Source organism: Ammospiza caudacuta, chromosome 5 (genome assembly GCF_027887145.1).
Source record: "Ammospiza caudacuta isolate bAmmCau1 chromosome 5, bAmmCau1.pri, whole genome shotgun sequence".
In the NCBI taxonomy this organism is placed as follows: domain Eukaryota; kingdom Metazoa; phylum Chordata; class Aves; order Passeriformes; family Passerellidae; genus Ammospiza; species Ammospiza caudacuta.
Window position 1 is genome coordinate 25047980 of NC_080597.1, and position 12709 is coordinate 25060688.

At 37.7% G+C, this 12709-nt stretch overlaps 1 protein-coding gene across 1 annotated transcript in view; it reads left to right on the top strand.

Annotated features, from left to right (window-relative positions):
• Positions 1 to 12709, top strand: part of POLR3B (RNA polymerase III subunit B) — a 72361-nt gene that overhangs the window by 32318 nt on the left and 27334 nt on the right. The window contains exons 17-19 of the mRNA XM_058804683.1: positions 2638 to 2765; positions 9510 to 9719; positions 11544 to 11702. Coding sequence (XP_058660666.1) covers positions 2638 to 2765; positions 9510 to 9719; positions 11544 to 11702 — 497 coding nt within the window. The remainder of the gene's footprint in view (positions 1 to 2637; positions 2766 to 9509; positions 9720 to 11543; positions 11703 to 12709) is intronic.

Consider the following 12709-nt stretch of genomic DNA (forward strand, 5'->3'; position numbering starts at 1 on the left):
ATTGATTTCAGTGGAGCTGGGTGAGCTCTTCAATTATCTTTAACCTTTGCTAAATGTAATGCATTAACTCTGCTAATTTAATTGCCTTGCTCCTACCCAGGCTTTTGAAGACTTTATCACTTTAAGAGATTACTCTTGCATGCTCTTGACTGAGTTCTATATACATGAGCAAAGAAGAGTGCACACAGTTGCTGTCATTTGTGCTGAAATTAAATAACTTCCACAAAGCACCAGAGCTGAAAATTTAAGTTACAGGACAACTGACTCAGAAAGGTTAATGGGAATGTATCACATGAAATCGTTGTTTAGTCTAAAAGTGGAGGAGAAAGTGGACTTCCAGTGGACCAGTGTGAGGAAAGGACTCCTCAGCAACTCCCAGGAAGCTCAGAAGATTCTTGTATTGTCCATCAATTGTTTTGAGTTTGACTTCAATGCTAACAGTGGCTAACTGTGCCATAAGTATCTGAGCTTGCATCGTATGAGCACTTTGCTCCTTGTGTTAGGTGATGATACTCCCTACATCCTGAATAGCTGAATTGAGTACCCCCTTTCCCCAGATGACCATCCTGCATTTTAAATGGTGTGACCGTGTTGGTACGGCTTGTTCTGGTAATGCCATTGATACAACCCACTATCTGAAGTATCCCAGTAGCATTCCTGCTTTTGTAACATAGGCTTCTTTTAGCTACAGTATCCTCTCTTTATCTTTCCAATCCAATTAGAGGGGTTTTCGTTGGAGTATTTGACTCTAATGCATTCCATTTCTTCCTTACACATTTGTAACTCTGCTTTTTGAACTCATGAGGTTGCCTTTCCTTTCTTGGGCCTGATTCTGGCAGTGGCATTTTTGACCTGCAGAAATTGGACTGCCCTGTAAAGTCTGAATGTCTCCCTTAGCTCTCTGGAATACTTCATCAGGTAGTAGGATCATCTTTGGTTGAAATAGGATTGACCTCACTGGAAGAAGACATCTGTTGAATACCCTATATGCAAATGTGTATCTGTTTCCATGCACTTGTATCCTGTGGAGAAATTTGCAAACTTCACTATCAGTAAGTGTCAAGCTTCTGGTTTTATTGTTTGAAAAGCGTTTGAAAAAGTTCTGTGAAGTTCTGCAGAATGGGGAAGCAGTCTCTGCTTCCAGTTTGCTTCTGGCTCTTGAAACCATTTTGCAATTACTTGACTGCAGTTGGAATTCTCCCATTAGTATTTTCTTATGATAGGCTTTAGATAACAGCTACTTTTTATCAAGTGGAGAAAAAACAGTGGCTGTTCTCTGGCCAGCAGGTGATTTTTAGGTTATTCAGTTGTGTTTGTGATTTATAAAGATTTCTGGGACTGATAGGTAGTTTCATTGGCTTAATCCTCAGGATTTCCAGGTCTATTTTTTTCAGCTTTCAGATTTCATTATTCTTCCAGTAGTACATATATTGTTTATCTGTAAAGTTACTGCTGCACTTGTCTTCAGTCTCTATGTGCTTGTGCGTAATTCCTTAGCCTTTTTTAGCTTACAATGCTTGGCTGTCTTTTGAGTGTTGCTATAATAGACTTCTCTGTCACTTCCTTGGCAAGATCCTGAAGTCAAGTAATCAAATTAATTTATTTAAATAATTAAAGTCTTCCAAAAGACTTCCAAGAGAAGTCAAACATTAAAGATGAGATTTTGAGAAGGCATTGGGTTTAGATGTCTGGGAGAAGCAATGTGTGCATAAACCCAAGGTCTATAATAGATCCAGGACATGAAAGATAGGCTTTGACTAGGTTTAGTTATAATCATCTGTATTTTGTAATTCCTCACATCCTAATTACATATCTTGATTTAAATTCATGTCTGCTCCAGCCAAGCTTTATTGTACACTTCATTCTTAGTTATTAGTCTCTCCACTTGCATCCCAATGCATGCTGTGATTTGTCTTTGCTGAGCATAGACTTTCTCTTCTGAAGCTCATGCCAGATAAAAGAAATTGTCTCTCTGTCTTTTCTCCTTTTCTCTATCTTTTTACTTCTCATCAGTACTGTCTTTTTACAACATAATCATTTCCAAAATATTTGCAGATCTTTTCAAATAGTGTTGTATTATATCATGTACCTATGGCAGTGAATCTGGTTTGGAGACAGATGTTTTCTCCTTAACTGATATAGCTGACCTTGGAAAACTAAAACAGTTTTTTTAATACCTCAATCTGTTGTGCTCTTCCTTCTTCCATCTCCCCAGTGGATTTCTGGATCTCTGAGATTAGTAATTTGATGTGAAGGGCTCATTCTCATTACATGAGAAGACATTCCTTAAGGCATTTTGGGTCTTACTGTATAAACTGATGGTTTATTGTTTTACTGAGCTCCCTCAGGTTGTCATTATCTGGAGGCTTTTCCTCCGTTATGGAATTTCATAAACCCTGATTTATTTCTCCTTCATTTCTTTTCATGTGGAAACACTTATAACCAAAAGAAAGTTGTTGGGTTTTTGTAATAAAAATAAAAATCCTGTAGTGAATCTGTGTTTTGAGGTTTACATTTGGCTTACATTCTCCTGAACAGAATTGAATATGAAGTGTTATGAGATAATGCTAAATTAAATGAATTCCACTGAAGTTGTTTGTTCACAAGCCTGCCATAATTGGTACTCTTTCTTTTAAGAGATACAACCCATTTGGAGATTGAGCCTTTCACGCTTCTGGGTGTCTGTGCTGGGCTGATTCCATATCCTCACCACAACCAGTCCCCAAGAAACACTTACCAGTGTGCCATGGGGAAACAAGCAATGGGTAAGACTTCACTTTTTATTCCTCTTTGAAGTGTTACGTATTTTTGAAGCTATGTAGCAAAAGTGACAAACAAAAATTCTTTTTTTCCTGATTCACATAAAGGCTTTGCTGGGAAAAGTAAAAGAGCACCTCTTTAGCTTTGAGAAAAAAAAGAGTTTACCTCTGAAACTCGGAAAGATTAATGTGAGAAAAGTATCAGTTTGTTTTACTTAATGAAGACTATATTTGCAATTCTTAACACTTAAAAGAAAATTTTAATGAACTGGGACACTTCTGTGTTTTCTGTTGTGTTTTATTGGAAATTATCATGACCTTCAAGTTTTCAGCATATCTGCAGGATTGGCAGAGTGGGGTTTTCTTCTCTTTATGCTGCAATGTGCTGTGGGTTTCCAGACAAAAAAGAGTTAAAAATTGTTCTCACAAAGAGAGACAGAGCACAGATTGAGGAGCATTTCTTTGACTGGTTGAGTAAATGTCCTAAAAATAAATATATCAATAGTTAACATTGACATCAGAGAATAAGAAAACTCAAGTGTCAAAGAGTTCTTAATAATTTGAACACTTTTCCACAGCCATAGTTTAGATATTTTTGCTTTTGCTGTTTTGGATGAAGAGGGTGAGCACTGAAACAAAATTAATTTTCTGATTACTTATTATTTAATTTGACAGTGTCATATCTGGTCATTAAAACCGAAACGTTTTGTAAATTTGCTGGTGGAGGTAATTAACAGCAGTTAAGTCCTAATCCTTTCTTAATACTCAGTGAAATCAGCATTACAGTGTCCAAGTCTATGGGCTGTGATCAAGGCAGAGGAGCCTGAGCAGTCATGCATCAATTCAGGCAGCTGCATTCAGACTGGTGCTCTACAGGCTGGTTTCGTGGCTTGTATTGATGGCTTGATTGCAAGCTGGGAGCTACAGTAGCACAACTCTGTTTCATGAAGGAACTGCCACTTCAGTTAGGTTTACTAAACCATGTATTTTGTGCTGTGTGTTCAAAGCTTAAACACTATGTCTTTTGTGAGACTTCTCCAGCAGAATTAATAGCAAAGTAACTTCCTTATGCTGAAACATCATGTCGAGCACATGAAAACTGAAAATAGCAAGATGAATTTAAATGCATCTATTTAAATTTTTTAAAAAAAAGGTGGGTGGGTGGAAAGAGGAGCAATGCAATCTTTTTTCCTTACAGTTCTCCCCCATCCCATTATCTTTTCCCCACCCCTGAGTCTCTATTTTATGACTATTAGTCTCAGAAGGTTTGGTAAGTTACCACACACAGTTAAGCAGGATCAGTGTGTACAGAAAGCCAATTCAGTATCTGTGGAGTTCTTTTGTAGTTTTCTGTGTGAAGGTTTTTTTCCCCGTTTTGTTTTGAGTGTCATTTGCAATTCATTGTCTGTGTTTTCTGAGGTTGGTGTATTCAGCTGCTTTGACCCTAGGTCTTGCACATTTAGCTCCTTGGATACAATCCTCTGACGTTCCTGCTGACGCTAGGAACACAAAAGCCATTGAATATCTTGAGCAATAAAAAAAGCCTTTGTTTCAGTTTATTATGACAAAACACCTGACTCAAAGAATAAGCAGCTAGATAAAAGTAAATTTTACAAATTGGCAGATTACTTGAGCTTTATTTTGCTCTGTCTGAAGTACCTGCAAACAGCAGAAGCTTTTTGTAATAACTGCTTCAAAAAGCCACCATAAGTGGCAAGATGTAGGGGCAGAGATGATTTTTCTCTACCCTTACTGATCAGATGAGACCTAGAGGGTATTCCTGAAACATTGCACATACTTTTTTCTGTTTATTTTTGTGAAGAGATGTGATGTAGTGTAGCTCCAAATCCCAACCTTTAAGTTACCATCCACCTTTATTGCTTTCTTTCTCCATAATGAAATTGCAGAGCAGCTCCTCATCCAACACTGCTATGGGGAAAGTCTCATGTCCAAGTCCTCCGTGTCACTCCTTGACTGTCAAAACCTGGAGCAGTGAAGGGAGCCCAGGGTTCAGACTGGGAAAGGAGAGCCTTGTACTTGTCAACACTGATCCACCCCCTCTGATCACATCACAGGGCTGTGCCAGCAGCTTTGGACAGTCTTTTCTTTTTGAAGTCTCTTTTTTAAGCAACATCAAGCTAAGGAAAGGTGTGAAAGCACAAGTAAGTGGAGAGTGGACATCAGATATTGGAATGAGGTCTGTAATACAGTGTTCCTGACAAGTATTAGGTCCTGAAATAGTAATGTTTATTCTGGAGAGCATTACATGTCCTGAAATCTCCCTTTCACGGGTAGATGAGTCATCTTGGTAGAGGACTGCACTTAGTGACCAAACTGGATTTCAGTAAAATTAAATTGAAATAAAACCCCTCACTTTTGGTATAGATTATTTACCATATGTTGCAGGTTAAACTGTAAGACTGAGAGAAAGTTAGGTAGTAAATACAACAGCAGCTGCAAAGACCTCAGTTGAATGTTGACATTTCAGTGCAAAGTTAACAGTTGTAGCTTCAAATCTCAGAAGTACTTAAGATGAAAATACAAGAGTCTGTACTGTTTGCATTTAATCTGTGGGTAAAATAATACTTCAGAGGATCAAAGGCTTCTACAGTTAAGAAATAGTTCTAAACTGGACTTTTTAATTCCATTAAGACATGAAAACCTAATCAGTTTTACACATTGTACATCTGTGACTGTCTAAAAGCCTAATTTGAAGAATGAAAAACTACAGTTTTCCTGCCAGTAATCCTAAGTGATGGTGTGGGTACACAAAGCAAGCTGTACACTCACAGCACAACTGTGCCCTGCAGCTTCAACCCATATGACATAACAAGTCTTGACTAAGAAGAGGAGGATTTGGGTGTTGATTATTACTGTGATCTCTGAAAGAAAAGGAAGTATTTGAGGGACAGACATAGGTGGGTGAGAGCTTTGTTGTAGAAGCTTATAATGAAGAAAAAACTTTAATATTGCAAAAAAAGTCTGCTACTGTATCATGGACTTTCTGCTTTGCTTCTGTGAAGTAGCAAAGCCCTTTATATACTGTTCTGCCTTGTACTGTAGCCAGCTGAATGTGTTAAAATTGAGTTGGAAGATAAATATGCTTCAGGGAACTCAGTGCTGGGGAGTTGTGAGAGTTATGAAAGTTCTTTGGTGGACTGAGAACCAGAGTCCTCCCAAATTTTGTACAGCTAGCATAGGAGCACAGAATCTAAACAAACCTCAAAGCAAAACCAGCTGTTACTGGTCATCACAGCTGGATCTAGGAGCACTGTGGCCGCAGTTCTGTTCTGACACTGCTCTTTGAGGATTGTTTGTGCTCTATGACATGACCTCATTTTGACACCTCTCCTTCGTAGTAGGCACAGAAGTGCTGATGCAGAAATGAGCTCCCCCCAACACACATTTTACCCATAATCTTTTTAACCCACTCCTTAATCTTTCTACTGTGAAAAGAATATTTCTAACACTTAACATCCACATCACCTAATGCATGTACTGTGACAATCTGTCTGAGCAGAGTCGGAGTCCCCTCTGCAAGGTTTATTGCAGCATTTAAAAACTTCCTCTCTTGCTTTGTGCTCATATAAAAGGACAGAAACATAGAAAATCCGTGGTGAAAACAGGGGAAATACAGAATTACAGCAGTTCTTTTCTTGACATGGGCAGTAATAACCCTTTTGGCTCAAGTGGATTGATTTCTGTATCCTTGTTAATTTTGATTGTACAGTTTAATGTTGTTGGAAGTGATACACCAGAGAATTGGATTAATGCTTATTTTAGCTGGCTGTTTGTTCTGGTGAGTTCTCAAAACTTTCAACATCAGAATAGCAATGCCTCATTTATGCTAAATATCAGTAGAAAGTGTTTTTGTAGTTATTATTTCACACTAAAGGATACTCAAATGACACTTAAAAAGAAAAAAAAAAACTGTCAGGAAATTGAAAAAAGAAGGGAAGAATGCACACATGCATTCACAATATATCAAGTACTGAGAAAAGCAAGAAAATAATCTTTGTCATCTCCAGGTCAACCTTGTGTATTTTGCTTTAACCAGGGCTAATTACCAATGAAAAAAATTGGTTCTTGCTGGTGAGATAATTATAAATGTGAGTCATTGTGAGCAAGGTTTGTTATGGTGAACCTTCATTATACTTTACTTTTGCTTGGTTGTTTGGCTGGAGCAAACAAGGGCTCTGTTCTTTCAGAGGGAGAGCAGAAATAAAGCTAGTGACTTCCTTCATTTCAGCACCCACACAGAGGGCTCATCCCAGCACCCCAGTCCTCTGAAGAGAGATGCTGCTTTATTTTAAATAAGCAGATTGTGGTTTCAGGCTGTGGTTTGTTAGCCCAGTTTAGAGAAAGGATTATTTGTATAACCATTAAATCCCAGGAATTAGGAATAATATTGCTGATACATGCCGTGGTTTTTGGCTAATTTATTTCATTTGTACTCTGGAGTAATTACTCTAACCAGTTTCTTTCCTGCTAGGATATCTGTCATTGACATGTATGTATAGGTTTTCGATTTGATACAGCATTCATCTCCTGAAGAGTAGCCTGAATATAGTTTATTATTGAGGCTCAGAATCTCAGTAATATCTGTTGCTTCTGGCTCCCAGACAGTAGCAGTTCTGTTATCTGAACCGCTGATAAAAATGCCAATTTTGAAATACATGAAACACCTGAAGAGAAATAATTTGTGCTACCTGAAATATGTTAAAGTGTCATCTGAAATCTTTGATATATAGGGACTTCCACAGATTGTTACTGGCATGTAAAGGACACCCTTAAGTGTAAAAGATAGGATGAAGTCTGAACCACCAGTTTTATCTTAGCACCTTTAACCAGTGAACCATACCAGGTGTAGCGTGTAAGCATATCAGAGGAGAAAAAAAATGCAAGCAGTTTGAAAGATAAGTTTGGCATGACTTTCTCTTGGAAAGATTTCTCTCAGCATCAGGAAAATGTCCCTATCTGTGAAACATTTAAGCTGAGCTTCACTGCAACCTACCTGGAAAGCATACAAATTCTAGATGCAGAGGGGAATAATGGTCTAAACCTCTTATTTGGAAGTATATTTTCTGATCTGTATACTGGGAAAATCAGGGGAGTTGAGTCAAAAGTACAATGGGAACAAAGTCCAAGTGAAATCTCAGGGTATTTCAGAAATACTGGGGCCTTGCAGGGTGGGACTGCAAAGGTCTTCAGTCTTGAGGAATCCAGGCTTTACCAGCTTGTGTCTTACTGGAGACAAAAAATACTGTTAGAAGATGATTTGTTGCGTTATACAAGAAAAGACAGAAAAACAACTGCTTTAAAGCAAGAGACAAGCCTGTCAACTCTGCCAGATTTTTCTTGTAATTTGAAAATTCTGTGCCTGTGTCATTGAATCTGCTTTCTAGAACCTGAGGAAGTCCAGGCCAGCTGTAACAGTTAATTTTCAGACAGTAGCTGTTGAGTTGTCTCTCTCTTCTTGTCCTTGGGAAGAGTAGACCTGTTGGGGTTTAGGAAGGTAAGTCTAGTGCCAAGCACAGGATAGGTCTTTGGAAATGCCTCGTTTTAGAGTTTGGTTTTCTAGACACTTCATGTAAATGGGAGTTGCAAGTAGATGCATGTAAAATGTGATGCTGACCTCCCCAGTGAGCAGGTTTGTGTTCACATGTGCTTCTTGGCCATGTGAAATCTTCCTGGTACACGGACTGCTTTGACCTTTCCAATAATGCAGCCAGGCTCTGAAACTGCAGGACAAAATGGAAAGCTTTTGAAAGACTTACATCCTAAGGACAAAGTAGTGCAGAATGTTTAGCACTTTAAAATTTTAACTTTTCAGACTGTAATTTCTTAATTGCTTAGAGACCTAGCATAGTCCTGATACAGCAAACTCCAATAATATATGATTGCCTTAACTTTTGTTCTGCTACACAACGGTTTATGTTTCCCTGCTGGGTCTTAATTATTTTTTCCTCAGATTTCAGAAGACACTTTGGCATTCTGATGGGACAGGGCCAAAAATTTCAGTCTCAAGCTGGGAGGTCTTTACAAAGGGTTGAATTCTGAACTGTAAATTTAAAATTAATTTCATGTAGAAAGACAAATACAGAAGTGGACTTCTACTGTAGTCTATCTATCAGTGGTGCTTCTAATTCTAGAAAGTAAATCACTTTTGGCTGCTGCTAGTGGTATGCTTTGTTTATACTTTGTCCCATTCTAACACAGGCTGCTGTTGAACTAATTATTGCCCAAAAAAGGAAGGAAATATGTTGTTGAAGATGAAGAGCTTGATCCACAGTTTCTCTTGAACTCAGTGATAGTCTTTCTGTTGGTTTTCATGAAATTTTGGATCAGGTCTCTGAAACACCAGTTGAACTCCACAAAAAAACCCAAACCCAGTGGCTATAAGAAAAATAAAAGCAAACACTTCATACTTGCATGATTCAGTGTTGTAATTAGAAAAAATTATCTTATCTGTATTTATTCAAGTGGCTTTTATTTCTTTTGTTGTTTTTCTATTGATGCTTAGATTTTTTCTGCTCAAGAGAAAATAAATCTTTCTGGGAGCTTAAATTAAGAAACTACTTATATATTAATAATATAAAATTCTTTTGGTTTGAGTAATTATTTTTCCCCTTCTTTTCTTGAAGAATTTCTGTGTGATTTTAGTTAATTGGCATTTTGGTAACTTTTTATCCAAAACATTCCTGGAAAACTCACTAATGTTCACTGCTTTTTTTTTTCTTTTACATGCAGGTACTATTGGATACAATCAAAGAAACAGGATAGATACTCTGATGTATCTCCTCGCCTATCCACAAAAGCCAATGGTAAAAACAAAAACAATAGAACTGATAGATTTTGAGAAGCTCCCTGCTGGACAGAATGCCACAGTTGCTGTGATGAGCTACAGTGGCTATGATATTGAAGATGCTCTTGTCTTAAATAAAGCCTCTTTGGACAGAGGTAAGATCCATCAACTCTTTCCCACTTCTCCAGTGTGTGTTCCAATATATATTCTAATAAACTTGTTTTCTCGTAGTGTTATCCTGTAGTAAATTTTATTGCAGTTATGAGCATTAGATCGTCAGTTAAGAAACTGAATTCCCAAACTGCTTTGAATGCTTTTGTTGGTTTTCTGTATGATTAGTGATCATAACTCCATGCATACAATAGTGTGGTGAAGATGCCAGCGTGCATATAAAATTCTGAGTTTGGATATTATAAGAAAAAATGGCTAACTTCTGATCTCAAATAAAAAAGGTGTAAACACTTCGCTTAGAGAAAACATAAGACATGAGTTAATCTGTTCTGTTGGGCTTGCTTTTTAGATGTTTACCTGACCATTTGTTTGTTACTAACAAAGAGATCTCATTATTTCCACCAGTAACAAAAGCAGTAGATTAAATTAGATTTATGAATGTATTTAGGAAAGGAACAGAACCCGAGGCAGTTTGTGTCTTTGTGAGCTTGGTGTTTTGAGGGAGCAGTAGCAGTATTGCCTACTTTCTGAGAGAAAATAATAGTGTTGTCTAAAGCAAAATAATTTAGTGTTTATCCAGAGCTAAATTAATTACCTGCTTCCTTAAAAAAATATACCAGCTCTGTGGTGCAGTGTATTTTAAGTAAAAGTACATAAGTACCAAAGGGAAGGTGAACTAACAGAGACCCATGTTTGTGTAGATCTAGCTTGTCTCACTCTCTCCACATTACTTCAGCACTTCTTGTCAATGCTGCTGAGTGCTGGAGGGGAGTTGCCTGAAAACTTAGCCTCTCTTCTCTCACTTTTCTCCATAAATTCCTTGAAGAGTAGGCATAGTGCAGTGTTCAAACTGGTTTTAGTTTTGGGTGGCCAAAGTCAGATTCTTCCATCACTTTATTCCCCCCCCCGCCCCCAAACGCCCTTCCTCCTAGTTGCTAGGCAGCACTAATAGTATTCCTAGGCATGTATCTTTGGCATTAATGTCTGCTGCATTTAATTTATGCCTCCTTTTCTAAAACAGCAACAGGCATGATTTAAAAGTGAATGTTTTCTTTTCTGGTAGACTGGTAACATTTACAGGGAGAGCTGTGGTGCATGTCAGGAATTACTTGACATAATCTGAAGATATAGATGTACTGTATGTGGCCACAACCATCTTTCAAATGAGCTAAAACAACCCAGGATTATTAGCAAGCCTTGTTCTTGGCTCTCTGTAATTCTAAATGTGATTAGAGTCTTTAGTGTCATGGTTAGTTGCTGTACTTAGAGAGAAATTCCACAGGTGCTACTTTTCTCATCTAAAACCCACTAATTTTATAACAGTACATGTAATTTCAGGTGAGGAAAAAAAGAATAATGGGCTGATTATACTAATCACTCAGTACTTTCCTGGGAGACCAACTTATGCCAGCCACAAACATGAGTAGAAGTTCAGGTTTCTTAGAAATCATGAAAGGAAGAAGTGCTCCTCTCACGTTACTACAGTCCTATGTTACATCTTCTTGGAGACCACCAAAATTATTCAAGAGATTTAGTGATTCCAAGAGAAATGATGTGTGCAGAGATACAGAAGCAGATTAGCACAGTTCAGAATTGGACTGTGGTCCAGCATCTAAATAAAGTGTACATGATCCGATGTTCAAGTTGTGCACCACTAGGTATCTGTGTACAGCGTTATGCATATTCAAGCCAATGAATAATCTAACTAATAAAGAATATTTTATATTCCATAGCTCAGATTTTATCCTGGTCATGTGTTATAAGGGATCTTTGAATCCCTAGGCAGATGAGTTTGCATTTCATTGTAGGCTTTGGAAGGTGCCTTGTGTACAAGAATGCCAAGTGCACGCTGAAGCGATACACAAATCAGACGTTTGATAAAGTGATGGGGCCGATGCTGGATGCAGCTACCCGTAAACCCATCTGGCGCCATGAGATTTTAGATGCTGATGGTATCTGCTCTCCAGGTAGGTCAAACTGCATGTTCACTCAGGGCATGTTCATAGTCAAAGTGGAAATTAATATTCTGTCAGTATTTCTTGTGCATCTTGTGTTATACTTAGCCTCTTGGGAGTATTTTTGTCTTGAAGACAACAGTATTGTGATGGGAAATTTAAAAAAAATATTTCCTGAAAGCAGCATGTTACCAATCATTGGGGGGACTTTTGTACATGAAAAAAGTAGCTTTATATTTAAGTAGAAGAGTAAGATTTTAATAATGTGAATCTACTGAAGATTAGAATTTGTATTCTTATGTTCCCAAGCTTTTAATACTGAAGTTTTTCTCTGTTTCTCTGTCATATGCTGTTGTTTTCTTAAGGATAGAGATAGGCCCCTTATTATTTTGATAACATGTGTCAAAATCTCCTAACAAGATGTCAGTTAGTGCAGTTATTTGAGGAAGTAAAACCTTATGGTTTTAACACTTTAGAAATATGTTTGAAGAGAGATAAGAAAAATAAATAGGAATGTAAAGAGAGGTGTATAACTTTCCAATGATAATAGATTTGAGGAAGAATCCTCCCATACTGTCATCCTTTAGTTAGAAAATGACTTAATAGACCTACTAAGATCTAGTAAGAAAGGTGTTTTAAAGGGCATTAAACTTAATTCCATTATAGTACACAATTGGGTCAGTCTTGCTCCTTAACACATTACAATGGAGCTTTCAAAGTTAATTAAGGAAAAAAAGGCAAGAATCTTCTGAAGTATTAGGATAGATAGGACTGGGCTGGACTCCAGACTGAGACTGTTCTCAGCATGTAGGTAAAAACCTATTTGAGATAGTTCATGTGGACAGAAGAGACACAGGATGAAGATCAGTGTAATTTAGTGGAGGAGGTGGGAGGTAGATACTTGGTGTGCAGTTGTATCATTGGACATCCTCCTGATCTGGTTTTCAATGTAAAGAGGAGGATAAGCGAATGGACCAGGGAGAAGCTATATATGACATCAGTATCAATAGAAATACGAG